The sequence below is a fragment of the Cyberlindnera jadinii genome (assembly GCF_001661405.1).
Source record: "Cyberlindnera jadinii NRRL Y-1542 unplaced genomic scaffold CYBJAscaffold_20, whole genome shotgun sequence".
NCBI classification, from domain to species: Eukaryota; Fungi; Ascomycota; class Saccharomycetes; order Phaffomycetales; family Wickerhamomycetaceae; genus Williopsis; species Williopsis jadinii.
Genome location: NW_017963671.1, coordinates 123,732 through 140,667, shown reverse-complemented (window position 1 = coordinate 140,667; position 16,936 = coordinate 123,732). Strand labels below are relative to the sequence as shown.

At 41.4% G+C, this 16,936-nt stretch overlaps 5 protein-coding genes across 5 annotated transcripts; 2 read left to right on the top strand and 3 right to left on the bottom strand.

The window, feature by feature from the left end:
• Positions 1–413: 413 nt before the first annotated feature.
• CYBJADRAFT_52174 (uncharacterized protein) lies at positions 414–1,131 on the bottom strand. The gene has a single exon (XM_020217760.1). It carries the CDS (start codon positions 896–898, stop codon positions 629–631), a length of 270 nt encoding a protein of 89 aa, XP_020068183.1. The 5' UTR covers positions 899–1,131; the 3' UTR covers positions 414–628.
• Positions 1,132–3,930: 2,799 nt separating this feature from the next.
• CYBJADRAFT_169685 (SDR family oxidoreductase) lies at positions 3,931–5,142 on the bottom strand. The gene has a single exon (XM_020215896.1). It carries the CDS (start codon positions 5,013–5,015, stop codon positions 3,990–3,992), a length of 1,026 nt encoding a protein of 341 aa, XP_020068182.1. The 5' UTR covers positions 5,016–5,142; the 3' UTR covers positions 3,931–3,989.
• A 237-nt stretch (positions 5,143–5,379) lies between these two features.
• On the bottom strand, positions 5,380–6,405 carry CYBJADRAFT_164670 (SDR family oxidoreductase; the record flags this gene model as incomplete). The annotated part of the gene is made up of 1 exon (XM_020213866.1): positions 5,380–6,405. The coding sequence occupies one exon, from the start codon at positions 6,403–6,405 to the stop codon at positions 5,380–5,382; it is 1,026 nt and encodes a 341-aa protein (XP_020068181.1).
• Positions 6,406–8,384: 1,979 nt separating this feature from the next.
• On the top strand, positions 8,385–12,916 carry CYBJADRAFT_186990 (pleiotropic drug resistance protein PDR; the record flags this gene model as incomplete). The annotated part of the gene is made up of 1 exon (XM_020217243.1): positions 8,385–12,916. The coding sequence occupies one exon, from the start codon at positions 8,385–8,387 to the stop codon at positions 12,870–12,872; it is 4,488 nt and encodes a 1,495-aa protein (XP_020068180.1). The 3' UTR covers positions 12,873–12,916.
• Positions 12,917–14,033: 1,117 nt separating this feature from the next.
• CYBJADRAFT_175434 (uncharacterized protein) lies at positions 14,034–16,930 on the top strand (the record flags this gene model as incomplete). The annotated part of the gene is made up of 1 exon (XM_020216705.1): positions 14,034–16,930. A coding segment is annotated over one exon (2,897 nt), but the record flags the coding sequence as incomplete, so codon positions are not given.
• Positions 16,931–16,936: the final 6 nt, after the last annotated feature.

Genomic DNA, 16,936 nt, shown 5'->3' with positions numbered 1-16,936 from the left:
AGCTCACTGGTGACAAACATAGGAAGACGTGGATAAAAGATATGTACTTTTGCGAAGTTGAATTTGAGTTCTCATCACGACCCATTGCAATTACACTTCCAGTCTGGATGCCTGTCGAGTGAGAGAGATGAGATCGCCTCTGGGGTTATCTCTGGACTATCTTCACTGTCATTGTCAGCACCAGGAAACTTTTGCAAGTCCACTGGTGATCAAGTCGCTATCAATGGCAAAGATCTCTTCATCAGTACTCAAGCCTGCTCTGTAATCAATATCATCGATAAGTTTAGGAGTCTCTTGCTATAAAGGCAAAGGCAAATAACATATGTGCAGTACAACTGTAGTCGCCAGTATCCTTATTTAACAAGATGAGATAATCAGCGCCTTTCTATTTGGTATTCCCGGAGAATACATCGCTGTGATGGTGTATGGTTCTTCAACTCGTAAGCTAACATTACCTTCTTGAGGTCTTTAATCAATCTATAAGGTAACTGGAATGTCCAAATGGCTCCAAGCACTGTGTTACCAGTTGAAATTCAATTACTCATTAAAGTATACGCAATTATAATGATAATAGCAAAATTCTTTGAAGTGATATACAAGCCCACTTGACCTAATCTACATAGAGTACTCAATAATGATGAAGATCTCTGTCCCTTTCATAATAACCGCAGTCTACCCGAATAATGGACCCCATACAATGGAGACAAACGTGGCAAGATTGACCGATTGTAGTTTCAGGTTTAACAGATTTATTGACACAGAAGATTGTGAACAAGTAGTCAATAATTATGAAGCATATGAAGTTCGTCATACGCGATAAAGCCATTGCTGACCAAAACAATACGATCTTTAAGCAACTCCTACTGTGTAATGGGGATACGAGAAACCTATATCTCATAAAGAATAGAGAATGGAATCAGAGCGAAATCCAGAACCAATGGACAAACCATATTAACATATTTCCATTGTTAATCAACACAATTTACATGTGTTAATAGAACAAGTTTACACCGCATGATGACTGTGGATTACAACAACCCCAGTGGTGTCTAACCAGGAATTTTTTCAAACAGTTCAAAACACCACGTTTTGTTTCCGTTAAGCTTCATCATTTGTTCACACTCATTATTCTTTCCTGTTGATCTTCTCAGGTGTATCATTTAAGCAATAAAATACAACTATGGTAAGGAATAATGAATGGTCAAAAATATACCAAGATCGCAGAACCAATGATCCATTACGCCAACAGATTATGTGATATCCCAGAGATCTAAGAGATTATAATCTATGGAAACCTTATAAAAGTTTTATATGAGAGCTTTGATCAAGAGAAGAAAGATCTGAAGTAATAAACAACACAGTCAAAAGCACGCCTTGATAATCCATAGAATAGCAAACATTGCCAGATCAATAACGCTTAATGTCTTCTGTCTGGGATTAGATCATACTTCTAAAAGAGTAGAAAACAAATGTAGCCATCAGCAATGGAAGAGGTTCAAAGACAGCAGAATTCCTTTCTTTCACAACTGATGACACTAAAGTGATCATAGCATTAATTACACCAATAGTTGATGCCACATAATGGTGTCAATAGAGTGCGGAAACATATCCTGTACATATGTTTCGAATAGCAAAAGCAAGACAGTTTGCAAAACAAAAGGAACAAAAAGCATATGAGGACACGGTGGTGTATAGTTTCGACTCGAAATACCATCCTGGTTGGATTTCACTCTTTAGGAGGACATCCTCTTTTTTTAGATTCATAATGTGTTTGCTCCTTACCAGTCATGTCGATCGCACAGTGTCATTCAAGACCTACTTTGAAAGGGGAGCAATTTGCCCACTTCTATGCCCTTTATATAACGACACTCAATCCCAATACTTTGACTGAAACTAACTACTCGCAAATCCACTAATGAGTAACATGAGTATATATTGAAATGATAACTTTAATAAAACTTATCCTGCAAAAGTCCGCCCAAAACCGTCTTTGACCACCTCATATAAAAGGTTTACAAGGTACAATGAGGAGCTCTATAACTGTCTTAGAGTTTAAATAATCTGATGAAGTGATACATTTGATGTAGCGTATCTTCTCACTTGGTACGCTCCGTTTGTTGGTGATTTTGAGTATACCAAGTGAAATACATTTACGTGTGTGCAGTATCAATGTTGACAGACTGATCCGTCCAGACAGCGTCGATGCGCAATAGTTCGAAGTTATGGCATGCAGCAGGAACCAGCGATTAAAGCTGGAAATAACATAAGAGGTCTTTCTTTATATCAATGACAGGAATATGAATTTATCCTCTGGAACAAAAGGTGCATGTGAAAGATCTCTCTTATTCCTTGATGCCATGTGAGATGTTCGGACAGGATGTGACACAACTGTTAGCATTAAGTCGTCGTACTACTGCGCCTATTGAAATCACATTCAGTTCCTGTGATATTTTTGGATTTTGATCATCATGGTCTCCCTTGAAGAAAGCATAGAAGGGGAAGTGGGAGTATTGATAGTACGTCCGATACTCTTGATATTAGTACGAATATTATAGGTTTGATCATCTTCCCAAAATACAGATGCCACTTTCCACTAATCTGAGAGAACAAACCCACAAAACAAAACACCAACAAATACCGCAATAGACCAGCAGCTCGGAATGCCTTGAGCCTGGAAGAAGTTGAGAGATTTACAGCTTGATCTATATTACAGTTCAATTAATTTGTACAGCTTCACTGTAAGGAAAAGACATGAAAATTGGGTCTTAAAACACAACTTCAACAACATGTACAGTTATAGATGTACAATTGTGTCAGAGATTTGGCATCCATGCTGGTGGTTGGTGATGCATTGAGCTTTAGTAATTTCCTGTCCTTTACAAATCCCCAACTCCCCAACATGTAACTTGGATTTTTGCTGCTTTTGCTGAAACAGGAAACGGGAAATCCAACATTGTACAGTTTGCGGGACCAACTGTGCCTCTTCATTGGTGAAGTTTTTGAATAAACAAGCATGTCTCCTTTTAGAATTGGTCTGTTAGCAAGCCACCTCGATCCAGCATTTACATCTTTGAGAATGAGCTGGGCTTCGCCAAGGTCCTTCTTTTGAAATCTCAGATCTTCAGTCGTTTTTAATCATGTCGCATGAGAATAACAAGCTGGTTGAATTCTTAACTATTCGATATGATTCATCTAAAATCCCATATTCATTATGTGCCATTATGACTTTCATAATAGGATTAGACATGTCCCACTGCAAATATCATTTCATCTGTATTGAGCAGCAATACACCGAAGAATAATCCTGGTGTTAGGACATGTGACATGTATGATAGTAGCGACAATCCACATCTTACTCGTTTATAACGTAAGTATATCCTACTGCTTTGGAGACAAATATATCATGTTCACGTGCTTCAGACCCAAGCAATGTTATAGTGCTCGAACCAATCTGCGGAACGCATGGATTGTACGGACTTCCTTGGTGATGCAGTTAATTCCTTGGGGGAGAATTAGTACTTCTATCGTGTTTGCTATTCTGATCCTATTTGCTATTCTGAGAGTGCTGTGCTTCTTTAGCAGGTGAATTGATCTCTTATGTATAGGGTATTGACATTAAACGTGTAAAAAAATGACTGTTTCACGTTCAGAGGTGAGAATTTTGCTCCAGGAAGACGGATATCGGAAAGCTGGGCTTATCCTGCAATGTCTGGCCATTGCATGTGGGTTGATGTTGACATTTGATTCAATCCAGTTGATGAAGAAGTGTTTTGCAAGCTGCGAGCCGCTTGTTGTGTTTTCTTTAGACATGAAGAGTCTCTGCACTGTAGCTCAGGTAGTGCTTACATTTGTTCTAGCAAACAAGACCTTGTCACAGATTAGGCGTTTTAAAAAGTCAGTGCAATTCTAGAATGGGCATTGTACATGATGGTTGTTATATATTTCTGATAATTCAATTATAGATTTATTTTATATATCTTTGTTGTAGTTTACTTAGCAGCTCTGGCATCCAAGATTTGTTGAACGGTATCAACAACTTGCTTCTTTAGTGGGATGAAGTTGTAACCTCCAACCAGCTCCACAGTCTTCTCATTTGAGTAGCGAAACGGATTCTCAGTGTCATCTGGTTTACCTTTTGCAAGCTTCAATTGAGGGAAGTTCTCATTGATGATGTTCAGGATATCCTGCTCGGTAAACAAACCAGAAGCTGGGAATAGACGGTGACCTTCAACCCCAGGCTTCTCCAATGGGATGAGATGGAAAGCAGCAACATCACGGACATCCACAGCTGCTCCTGTACGTATGTTGTTGACAAAAGCCTCGTCAGGATTCCAATCCAAGGCATTGGCAATCACTTGGCAAGATTGGTTCAACTTTTCTGCTGCTGCATCATGATCAAAGAACTGTGGACCAAAGATGTAAGGAGGTGTGACAGTGTTTAATGTAAAGTTAACATTATTCTCCTTCACAAAATTCCATGCGGCCTCTTCAGCAAGCTTCTTGGACAAACAGTAAGCAAACAAATCGTTCTGAGCTGCTTCTTTGGTCATGGGGTTCCAAACGGTTTCGTCATGGATAAAGGACGAGTCGGTAAGCTTATCAAAATTCATTATGCTTGCCATGGACGAGGTCACAACAACTTTGGAAACCTTTGAGCCGTATTTCTGAATTGAATTCAAGATACCAAGGGTACCGTTAACAGCCGGAATGTAATAAGACTTCTCAAAATCAGTGTATCCAAGGGTGAATGGCGATGCAGTGTGAAGAACAAATTCAATCTCGGGATGCAATTTGAAAGTCTCATCAAATGCACCTGTTTCGCCTATATCTTCAACAATTGTGAATGACAAGTTATCAGCCTTGGAGCCAATCTTCTTATGGAATTCGGATCCAAGTTTATTGGCCTTGTCTTGAGATCTAACAGAGCCGATGACCTTATAGCCCTTTTCCAAGAGCTGGCCCACAACGTGAAGGGCAAGAAATCCTGAAGCACCGGTGACGAGAACAGTTGACATTGTTATATTTTATATGGAGAAGTTGTCTGTGTATCGATGGTATCTTCAGAATACCTCAGGGATGTCCAAAAGGAACACATCAAGGGGTATATATACCTATTGTTCCATAGAGTGAAGGTTGCTTGTGCTTCGAAGTTAACGGTTATAATGATGGAACTAGCGGAGCTAAGAAAAATTGTACCATATAGTAGGGCCACAATGTATGGCGGAGAACCGGTTTTAACGGAAATTGTGAGGTGATGTTCACGGTGTGGCTGAGGTTTGCTATGGTCTGTTTACTGATTTGTGATCTTCAAGAGAACTTTGGAACAGTCATTTGTATTGGAAGAATAATACATAAGATACCTATTGAATCATATGTAGCTCACTTAGCAGCTCTGGCATCCAAGATTTGTTGAACGGTATCAACAACTTGCTTCTTTAGTGGGATGAAGTTGTAACCTCCAACCAGCTCCACAGTCTTCTCATTTGAGTAACCAAACGGATTCTCAGTGTCATCTGGTTCACCTGTTGGAAGCCTCAATTGAGGGAAGTTCTCGTTGATGATGTTCAGGATGTCCTGGTCGGTGAATAAACCAGAAGCTGGGAATAAACGGTGACCTTCAACCCCAGGCTTCTCCAATGGAATGATGTGGAGCGCAGCTACGTCACGAACATCAACGCATAAACCTGTGCGTGTGTTGTTGACAAAAGGCTGGTTAGGGTTCCAGTCCAGGATGTTTGTAATCAATTGATTGGACTGGTTTAACTTCTTTGCTCCAGCATTTTTATCAAAGTACTGCGGGCCCAAGATGTACGCTGGTGTTATAGTTGTCACCGAAAAATTGACATCGTTATCTCTGACAAAGTTCCAAGCAGCCTCCTCTGCAAGCTTTTTGGATAAGATATAGGCAGCAACGCTATCTTGAACTTTATCCTTTGTCAATGGATTCCAAACTGTCTCATTATGGATAAATGTCGGATCAGTAAGCTTGTCAAAGTTCATGAGACTTGCCAAAGAGGACGTCACAACAACTTTGGAAACTTTTGGTCCATACCGTTTAATGGAATTCAAGACACCGAATGTTCCTTTCAAAGCTGGATCATAGTAAGACTTCTCAAAATCCGTTTGTCCCAATGTGAACGGAGAAGCTGTATGAAGAACGTAGCTAATATCTGGGTGCAACTTGAAAGTTTTATCGAATGCATCTGACACAGCAATATCCTCAACAATGGAGAAGACCAGGTTGTCAGCCTTGTGACCTAATTTTTGAGAAAACTCGAACCCCAATTCTTCAGCTTTGGAAACTGATCTCACTGAGCCAACAACTTTATACCCCTTTTGCAAGAGTTGTCCAACGATGTGGAGAGCGAGGAAACCTGATGCACCCGTGACGAGAACAGTAGACATTGTTTACGAAATTATTTATCAGGGTCGAGAAGGTTCTCTCCTACATCGAGCTACACTAATAGAAGGGAATGGACTCTTTTATATATGCTTATACTCGAGGCATTGGTACTTGGCTTGACAGGATGATCTCAATGTCTTGAAACTAACCCATAGTGGGGAAATAATGGACTTAAAGAGTGCGCTTAACTGAAATAAGTTACCGGTGTTTGCACAATGTATGGGAAGTTGACGGGTTTAAGGGAGCTTCCAAGATATATGTATAGCGTCTATATCAATACTTATCCAGGTTACGCTGTTCCGGTGGTGTTTATTCCAATCCGATTTTGTTGTTTGAGGTGATCAATTCTGTATGCCCTTAGTTGTTAATTGTTGCGGGTGCTTTTATCCTACGAGCAATCTCAAAGTCACAGAGATTTTCGCTGCATGGTGACATTGATGTGGCCATGTATTTATTATCTTCAAATACGTTTGAATAGGGTCCAGAAAGTAGGTTTTCGGTTCGCCAACGGAAGAATCGTTGAGAATCCAGGCTCATCAAGCTGTGTGGAAGAATTTTTTTCAATTATTGGCGGTATTCATTTTATTGGAGTGCAAAAATAAACCAGTAATATGATCGAAGTACGGCGAAGTACGGTATCACGAAGGAGGAGGGGATATTTGTAAACCCACTGCTATGAGACGTCATGAACTGAAAGGCTGACATCTCAACATTTATTTGAGAACGGAGTAGACTTTTGACTAATGGGTATTCCCTTTTTTCCGCAACTCCATCGGATCTGGACCCCTCATTCTTTTTAATATATACATGGTTCAACAGGACTGGAGTATAATTTTTTATGGTAATTCCTTACTTGTACCTGGTATTCCCTTCGCATGGCATGAAACGGGTCTTTTATCTGTCCGCTTGATAGTCTTTTTTCACCAGCAAGTTCGGATGGCCAGATATTCCGAAGACTTCCGTTCCAGATATTTTGAGAGCTGAAGGGGACCCCGGCTTGACATCTAACTGTAGCTTTAAAACTCTTTTCTTATGTTGCTCTTTGACGAGATCTGGTAATGAGTTGACATACGGATGCTTAGATCATTCCGTTTTAATGGCCCTTCTTGCTTGGTAGAACATCTTGAATCGAAAAAATCAACTGGACCCTTCCAATACCTTTGATCCTCCAAGTTCCCGCTAAGTACACAGTTTCTATGTTTTACGTAATCAGAATCCAACATCAAATTTGCTTGCTGGAAGTCGATGTTTTCAAATTCCCTTTACAGTGTAAACAAAGCATAGCTGTAATTTCAATGTACGTTTGAGATGAACTCAACTACCATCCCATCCTTGGCGTTCAAAAGGTCTGGAACTATTATTTTTTTGTTTATACGAAAGCAGAGGAACAAAATTTTATCAAAATGAACAACCACTGAAAGTTTACAGTGATTTTTTGTATGCGTGTGTGTGTTATTAATACGTAGTTCTTCATGATTCATGATGCCGTCTACGCCGTGGCAAATGTTCTCTCTCTTTCTATCATTTATGGGCTCTAAAATGATTGAAGCAGATTAGACACAAGGTGATTTAAGGAACACTAAGCTGATATCATGATATATTAAATAACCACAACTATTGTTCTTTCCCATTGAATTGATCAATCTAGAGACTCGTCTCAATTCGGACACAGTGCGGACATAGCGCGGACAGAGCTCGGACAGAGCTCGGGTTTTACGGTTTTAAAGAAGATACAGCGTGCATATCACCGACATTAAATCCTACATGTTATTATTGGGCGAACTGGCCAATACATTTAGAAGAGTAAAATCTAAACAACGTCGGGTATCATCACCTTACACACAGATGATTAAAGAGATGAACTAGCCGTGGGCCGTGGACCTTGCTCACTTTATATAAAGAACTAAATGTAATTGGAAAAACAAGTTTTTTTTCGGTATCGTGATTGTAGCGCTCTTCTATAAACCAGTCGAGGAAAGAAATGTCAAGTACTGAGAAATCTTCTGAAGACAGTATTGACACCAACGATGGTGTCAACACTTACAGAGGTTTCGATGCAGACGTTCAAGAACAAGTGCAAGACCTTGCCAGAATACTCACAAACAAATCTTATAGCTCATCATGCCAGAACAAGGCGGACAGTGATTTGCTATCAAGAGTTTCTACTGTCGCTCCTGGTGTTGATCCAATTACCGGTCTTGAGCAATTAGATCCTAGATTGGATCCAAACAGCAGCGACTTTTCTTCCCGTTATTGGATCAAGAACTTTAGGGCTCTTATGGATAAGGATCCCGAGCACTACAACAATTATTCCTTAGGTATCACATATAAAAACCTAAGAGCATACGGTGAGGCTACAGACGCAGATTACCAGTCCAACGTTGTCAATGCTCCAGCCAAGCTGTTCGGTGGTCTCTACAAGAAGTATTTCAGAACAAGCTCAGCAAAGGAGAAAGTTCAATTCGATATTCTCAAGTCTATGGATGGTATTATCAAACCTGGTGAGGTTGTCGTTGTCCTGGGTAGACCTGGTTCTGGTTGTACCACTTTGCTTAAGACAATTGCATCCAATACCCACGGTTTTGACATCGCACCAGAGTCAGAGATCACTTATGATGGATTGACACCGCAAGAGGTTGTCAAGAGTTTTAGAGGTGAGATTGTTTACAACGCAGAAGCTGATATCCATTTCCCTCATTTGACCGTTTGGCAAACATTGTATACCGCTGCAAAGTTCAGAACTCCTGAAAACAGAATCCCGGGTGTTTCGAGAGAAGAGTTTGCAGCTGCATTGACGAAGGTTTACATGGCTACATATGGTTTGACCCATACTAAGAACACCAGAGTCGGTTCTGAATTGGTTCGTGGTGTTTCCGGTGGTGAGAGAAAGAGAGTTTCTATTGCTGAGGTGTCACTGGCCGGTTCTAAGCTACAATGTTGGGATAATGCCACAAGAGGTTTGGATGCAGCTACAGCATTGGAGTTCATTAGAGCCTTGAGAACATCTGCAGATGTCTTGGATACAACAGCATTGATTGCCATCTACCAATGTTCTCAAGAAGCTTATGACTTGTTTGATAAAGTCTCGGTCTTGTATGAAGGTTACCAGATCTACTTTGGAAGAGGTGACAAGGCAAGAGAATATTTCATCAAGATGGGTTGGGATTGTCCACAACGTCAAACCACTGCCGACTTCTTGACTTCTGTTACCTCCCCAAGGGAACGTGTTGCCAGAAAAGGATATGAAAGCAAAGTTCCTAAGACCGGTAAAGAGTTTGAAGCCTATTGGAAAGCATCTCCAGAGTATGCAGAATTAATGAAGGAAATTGATGCAAATTTACACCAAACCTCTCAGAGCTCTACCAAAGATGTTATCCTCTCCGCTAAGCATGCTAGACAGTCTAAGAACATGAGAAAGTCCTCTCCTTTCACTGTTTCTTTCCCAATGCAAGTTAGATATCTGTTGACTCGTGAATTCCAGAGAATCAGAAACGATATCTTCTTCCACGCTTTCTCTGTGTTGTCCAATTCTCTTATGTCCCTCGTCTTATCATCTATTTTCTACAACTTGCAAAATGATACTGCTTCCTTTTACTACAGAGGTGCTGCTATGTTTTTGGCCGTCTTGTTCAACAGTTTTGCTTCTTTCTTGGAAATCATGTCTCTTTTCGAGGCAAGACCAATTATCGAAAAGCATAAGCAATTTGCACTGTACCATCCTGCTGCAGATGCCCTGGCATCTGTCATATCCCAGACTCCGTTCAAAATGATAACAGCTCTGTTCTTTAACTTGGTGTTCTATTTTATGGTCAATTTGAGAAGAGATCCTGGTCGTTTCTTCTTCTACTTCTTCGTGAACATCCTGGCCACATTTACCATGTCTCACGCTTTCAGATTGATCGGTTCCATGTCAAATAGTTTGGCTCAGGCGTTGGTTCCCGCTCACATCATTTTACTTGGGTTGGTTATGTTCCTTGGTTTCACTCTTCCAACACCATATATGCTTGGCTGGTGTAGATGGATGAACTATTTGAATCCGTTGGCTTACACTTTTGAAGCGTTGATGGCCAATGAATTCCACGATCGAGAATTTGACTGCACACAGTTCATTCCTGGTAATCCAAATGAACACCCAGAATGGCCTTCTGCTGCTTGGGTGTGTGATGCTGTTGGTGCAGTTGCTGGTGAATACTCTGTTAGTGGTGATGCCTACTTGAGCTTGTCATATGATTACTCCAATGGTCATAAGTGGAGAAATGTTGGTATCTTGATCGCTTTCCTTGTTGTTTTGTTGGCTGTCTATATGCTCTTTGCTGAGTTTAACGAATCTGCGAAACAAAAGGGTGAAGTCTTGCTGTTTCAATGGTCTACTCTTAGAAAGATCAAAAAGGATAAAGCTTCAAATGATCTCGAGGCAGGTAAGGAACGTGATGTAACTGAACAGAATGATGAAGGTGATGATGTTAACGTCGAAGCACTGCAAGCTGGTAAGGATATCTTTCATTGGAGAGACGTCCATTACACTGTGAAAATCAAGACAGAGGAGAGAGAGATTTTAGCTGGTGTTGATGGTTGGGTTAAGCCTGGTACGTTGACTGCGCTGATGGGTGCCTCCGGTGCTGGTAAGACCACTTTGTTGGATGTTCTTGCCAGTCGTGTCACTATGGGTGTTGTCACAGGTAACATGTTTGTCAATGGTCACTTGAGAGATTCTTCTTTCCAGAGATCCACCGGTTATGTCCAACAGCAAGATTTGCATTTGGATACTGCAACAGTACGTGAAGCTTTGAGGTTCTCTGCTTATTTGAGACAACCTTCTTCTGTCTCGAAGAAAGAAAAGGATGATTACGTCGAGGAAGTTATCAAGATCTTGGATATGCAGAAGTATGCTGATGCTGTTGTTGGTGTTGCTGGTGAGGGTTTGAACGTTGAACAGAGAAAGAGATTGACCATTGGTGTTGAGCTTGCTGCTAAGCCAAAGCTTCTGTTGTTCTTCGATGAGCCAACATCTGGTTTGGATTCCCAAACTGCTTGGTCCATTTGTCAGTTGATGAGAAAGCTTGCCAATCACGGCCAAGCTATCTTGTGTACCATTCATCAGCCTTCTGCTATCTTGATGCAAGAGTTTGACAGACTTCTCTTCTTGGCTAGAGGTGGTCGTACGGTCTACTTTGGTGACCTCGGTAAGAACTGTCAAACCCTTATTGATTACTTTGAGAGCCATGGCTCGCCAAAGTGTCCACCAGAGGCTAATCCAGCAGAGTGGATGCTTCATGTCATTGGTGCAGCTCCTGGTTCTCATGCAAACCAGGACTATCACCAGGTCTGGTTAGAATCTGATGAACGTAAGGCTGTTTTGGCAGAGCTAGATCATATGGAGAAGGAATTGGTGAAACTCCCAAAGGATGAGTCCATTGGTAATGATGAGTTTGCAGCTCCATTCTATAAGCAGTTCTGGCTTGTTACAGAAAGAGTTTTCCAACAAACTTTTAGAACTCCATCTTATATCTGGTCCAAGCTGTGTCTCTCCATCATTCCTTCTATTTACATTGGCTTTGTCTTCTTCAATGCCAATGCAACTATGCAAGGTCTTCAAAACCAAATGTTCTCTGTTCTTATGTTCATCACTATCTTCAACCCACTTCTACAACAGATGTTGCCAACGTATGTGGCAGCTAGAGATCTTTACGAGATGAGAGAACGTCCTTCAAAGACCTTTTCTTGGAAGGCCTTTATGCTTTCTGAAATTGTTTCTGAAATTCCTTGGAATGCATTGATTGGAACCATTGCTTTCTTCTGCTGGTACTACCCTGCTGGTTTCTACCATAACTCTCATAGTACTTCTGAAGTGAACCAGAGAGGTGCATATGCTTGGTTCTTCTGTGTGATGTTCTTTGTCTATATTGGTACGATGGCACATATGTGTATTGCTCCAATTCGTCTCGAAGATATGGCTGGTACAATTGCTTATCTGTTTTTCACCTTATGTATTACCTTCTGTGGTGTTATGGTGAGTCCAGATATTTTACCTGGTTTCTGGATCTTCATGTATAGGGTATCACCGATGACATATTTTGTCTCTGGATACCTGGCTAATGCAGTTGCACATGCCGATGTTATCTGTGCTGAGAACGAGTACAGAGTTGTTACTCCACCACCTGGTGTCTCCAGCTGTGGTGAGTATTTTGAGTCCTACATCGAAGCTGCCGGAACTGGTTATCTTATTAACCCAAATGCCGCTGATCAATGTCAATTCTGTCCTCTGAGTAGTACAGATGACTGGCTACACTCTGTCGGTATCTCATATGGTGAAAAATGGAGGAATTTGGGTCTCTTGTGGGTCTATATGATTTTCAATGTTGTTGCTGCCATTTTCCTCTACTGGTTGGCAAGGGTTCCAAAGAAGAGTGGTAGGGTGAAAGAGCAAGCGTCTTCTAAACCTTCAACACAGAAGGAGAAGAGTTCCTAAAATACCCTGAAGAATCTCTTCCTTATTTTTCTACTTCAAATCTTATACCTTTATTAAAGCTTAAATATCATCTTGTCTTATGGTAGTTGTTTTGTAATAGTAGCTCCTCTTTTTTGGCCATTGAATATGTGCTAAGATCTATGTTATATCGAGACGTGGATTCTTACAAGCGACTGCGGATCGCACAATATAGTTCCAGAATAGAGATCAATTCTGTCAGGGGTGGCTAAGCGGACTGATGCTTGCATATTAAGAGTATTTTGGAAACAGTACACATGCCCAGCAAGATTCTATTCTCGCTGTGTTCGAATTTATGAAAATATGAGGAATATGCTTCTTGGTCCCTTCCAAAACCAATTGGTATTCATGAAATAAATATAAATCTCTGCTGATTTCGATGAACTGGGGTTATGGGCTCGTGGGTATCACCATGTGTAGTGGGTGTTCGCTTATGCACGCTTTTTGCGCGTATTCAAACCCTTCCAGTGCAAATAATGATGAATCCAGTTGAAGTAAAATACAGTCAGGTGGCACTCAGAACACATCTTTGGCGTCTTATCCTCCTTCCCAACCAATAAGTGGGTCATAAAGTGCTGGGCGTATATATTCAAAAAAAGCAACTTTCTACAGCTTAACATATACGCATCGCAACAAAGCTCTTGACTCTCCAACTGGAGAAAACTTAAAGTGGGCTCTTGATACATCTCGGATCCTGTTCATCAAGCTTCCATTCTTACTTCTTCCTCTAGTGCTCCCAGCAGAGTCACAACACCAGTCTTTGAAATTGAGAATTGGGCTTCAGTAGCCATGGAAACCGAAAGGCGGACTTTCCTTGGTCGGTGTTTTCAGCCGCATATAAAAGGTCCTGACTTCCGGATTTGGTAAAAGACCGAGAGTCCGACGGCCGAACCCCGTGGCCGAGAATCCTTGCGTCTGGTGGGGCCGCTCTCATTGGCTGAGCAATTTATGATGACAAAACATGTAAAATACGAACCACAACAAACCCATAAGGGCTTAGTTGTTCCGCCACCTGTTCAAAACTGGTTCATAAGTCAAATCATATTCTGTTTTTAGTATATATCTGTCTCCTGCGCCTCTTTTTTGGCCTACTCTTTTCTTCTGCCTCGTACTCATTCAAGGTAAACAGGGGAGTTTGCAATGATGTCTTACGATAAAAGGTTGGACACGTCCGATGAAGAAAGCGGCTCGTACCATGGCTTTGATGAAGGGATCCGGAACGAGGTACAGGATCTGGCAAGACAATGGACTAATCTCTCCCTCGGTGGGGAGTCCAATAAAGTTGATGTTGCTGAAGAACCTGATGGGCTATCCAGAGTATCGACTATTGCTCCTGGTGTGAATCCGATGGTGGATGTTGAGCTGCTGGATCCAAGGTTGGATCCGAACAGTGAAGAGTTCTCTTCCCCGTACTGGATCAAGAACTTTAAAGCTCTTATGGATAAAGATCCAGAACACTACAACAATTACTCGCTAGGTATCACTTTCAAGAACCTGAGGGCCTCTGGCGAAGCTACCGACGCTGATTATCAGAATAATGTCATAAACTCACCTCTAAAGATGGTCACTGGATTCTATAAGAGGTTTTTGAGAACTGGGGCCGCTAAAGACCGAGCTCAATTCGATATCCTCAAGTCCATGGACGGTATTATCAAACCTGGTGAGGTTGTCGTTGTCCTGGGTAGACCTGGTTCTGGTTGTACTACTTTGCTTAAGACTATTGCTTCCAACACTCATGGATTTGATATTGCGCCTGAATCACAGATATCCTATGATGGACTGACCCCAAAGGAGGTCCAAAACAATTTCAGAGGTGAAATCGTGTACAACGCCGAAGCTGACATCCATTTCCCTCACTTAACCGTTTGGCAGACCCTGTATACGGTTGCAAAGTTTAGAACGCCCCAAAATAGAATCCCAGGTGTTTCTAGAGAGGACTATTCTGCAGCATTGACCAAGGTCTATATGTCTACCTATGGATTGTCTCATACAAAGAATACCAAGGTTGGGTCTGCGTTGGTCCGTGGTGTCTCTGGTGGTGAACGTAAAAGGGTTTCCATTGCAGAGGTGTCACTTGCTGGTGCAAAATTGCAATGTTGGGATAATGCTACGAGAGGACTGGATGCAGCTACAGCATTGGAGTTCATTAGAGCCTTGAGGACATCGGCCGATGTCTTGGATACAACAGCACTGATTGCCATTTACCAGTGTTCCCAGGATGCTTACGACTTGTTTGATAAGGTTTCTGTGCTGTATGATGGTCATCAAATCTACTTCGGAAGAGCAGATGAGGCTAGAAGGTATTTTATCAACATGGGATGGGATTGTCCGCAACGTCAAACCACTGCTGATTTCTTAACATCCGTTACCTCTCCGAGGGAACGTGTTGCTAGAAAAGGATATGAAGATGAAGTACCTAAAACAGCAAAGGACTTTGAGAAGTACTGGAAAGCTTCGCCTGAATATGCAACCTTGATGAGGGAAGTTGACCAGAGCTTAGAACAAGCCCACTCACTTGCTACCAAAGATGCTATTCTTTCTGCAAAGCACTCGAGACAGTCTAAGCATATGAGAAAATCGTCTTCATATACGGTTTCTTTCCCAATGCAAGTTAGATATTTGTTGACTCGTGAATTCCAGAGAATAAGAAACGATATCTTTTTCCATGCTTTCTCTGTGCTCTCCAATTCTTTAATGGCTTTGGTGCTTTGTTCTATCTTCTACAACTTGCAAGATGATACTGCTTCCTTTTACTACAGAGGTGCTGCTATGTTTATGGCCGTCTTGTTCAACAGTTTTGCTTCTTTCTTGGAGATCATGTCTCTTTTCGAGGCTAGACCAATTATCGAAAAGCATAAGCAGTTTGCACTTTACCATCCTTCTGCTGATGCCCTGGCATCTGTTATATCCCAGACTCCTTTCAAGTTACTCACTGCCTTGTGTTTCAATTTAATTTTTTACTTCATGGTGAACTTCAGAAGAAATCCAGGTCGGTTTTTCTTCTACTTGTTTGTTAATATCTTGAGTACTTTTACCATGTCACATGCTTTCAGATTGATTGGTTCCATGTCTTCAACACTTGCCCAGGCCTTAGTGCCAGCGCATATTATTTTACTTGCCCTCGTGATGTTCCTTGGGTTCACCATTCCAACAACATATATGCTTGGATGGTGTAGATGGATCAATTATCTAAACCCTTTGGCTTATTCGTTTGAATCATTGATGGCAAATGAATTCAGCAACCGTGAATTCCAATGCAGTTCCTATATACCTGGAAGTCCGGAAGAGTTTCCTAATTTACCACCAGAGTCCTGGATTTGCAATGCAGTTGGCGCTACTTCTGGTCAAACAACTGTAAGTGGTAGCGTCTACATCCAATTGGCTTATGACTACTCAAATTCACACAAGTGGAGAAATGTTGGTATTCTAATTGCGTTCCTCGTTGTTTTCTTGGTCGTTTATATGGTATTCTCGGAATATAACGAATCTGCAAAGCAGAAAGGTGAGGTTTTATTGTTCCAATGGTCCACTCTGAGACGCATAAAGAAGGATAAGGCACTCAATGATTTGGAATCTGGTAAAGAACGTGATATTACACAACAACCGGAGGAGGAGGAGGTTAAAGTTGATGCATTAGAGTCTGGCAAGGACATCTTCCACTGGAGAGATGTTCATTACACTATAAAGATTAAATCTGAAGAGCGTGAGATTCTTTCGGGTGTTGACGGTTGGGTTAAGCCTGGTACGTTGACTGCGCTGATGGGTGCCTCCGGTGCTGGTAAGACCACTTTGTTGGATGTTCTTGCCAATCGTGTCACTATGGGTGTTGTCACAGGTAGTATGTTTGTTAATGGCAAACTGAGAGATTCTTCTTTCCAAAGATCCACCGGTTATGTCCAGCAGCAAGATTTGCACTTAAGTACTGCAACAGTACGTGAAGCTTTGAGGTTTTCTGCTTATTTGAGACAACCTTCTTCTGTCTCGAAGAAAGAAAAGGATGATTACGTCGAGGAAGTTATCAAGATCTTGGATATGCAGAAGTACGC

Excerpts from the sequence above, each read along its gene's own strand:
- CYBJADRAFT_52174 (XM_020217760.1), bottom strand. The coding sequence starts at position 898 with ATGAGATATAGGTTTCTCGTATCCCCATTACACAGTAGGAGTTGCTTA.
- CYBJADRAFT_169685 (XM_020215896.1), bottom strand. The coding sequence starts at position 5,015 with ATGTCAACTGTTCTCGTCACCGGTGCTTCAGGATTTCTTGCCCTTCAC.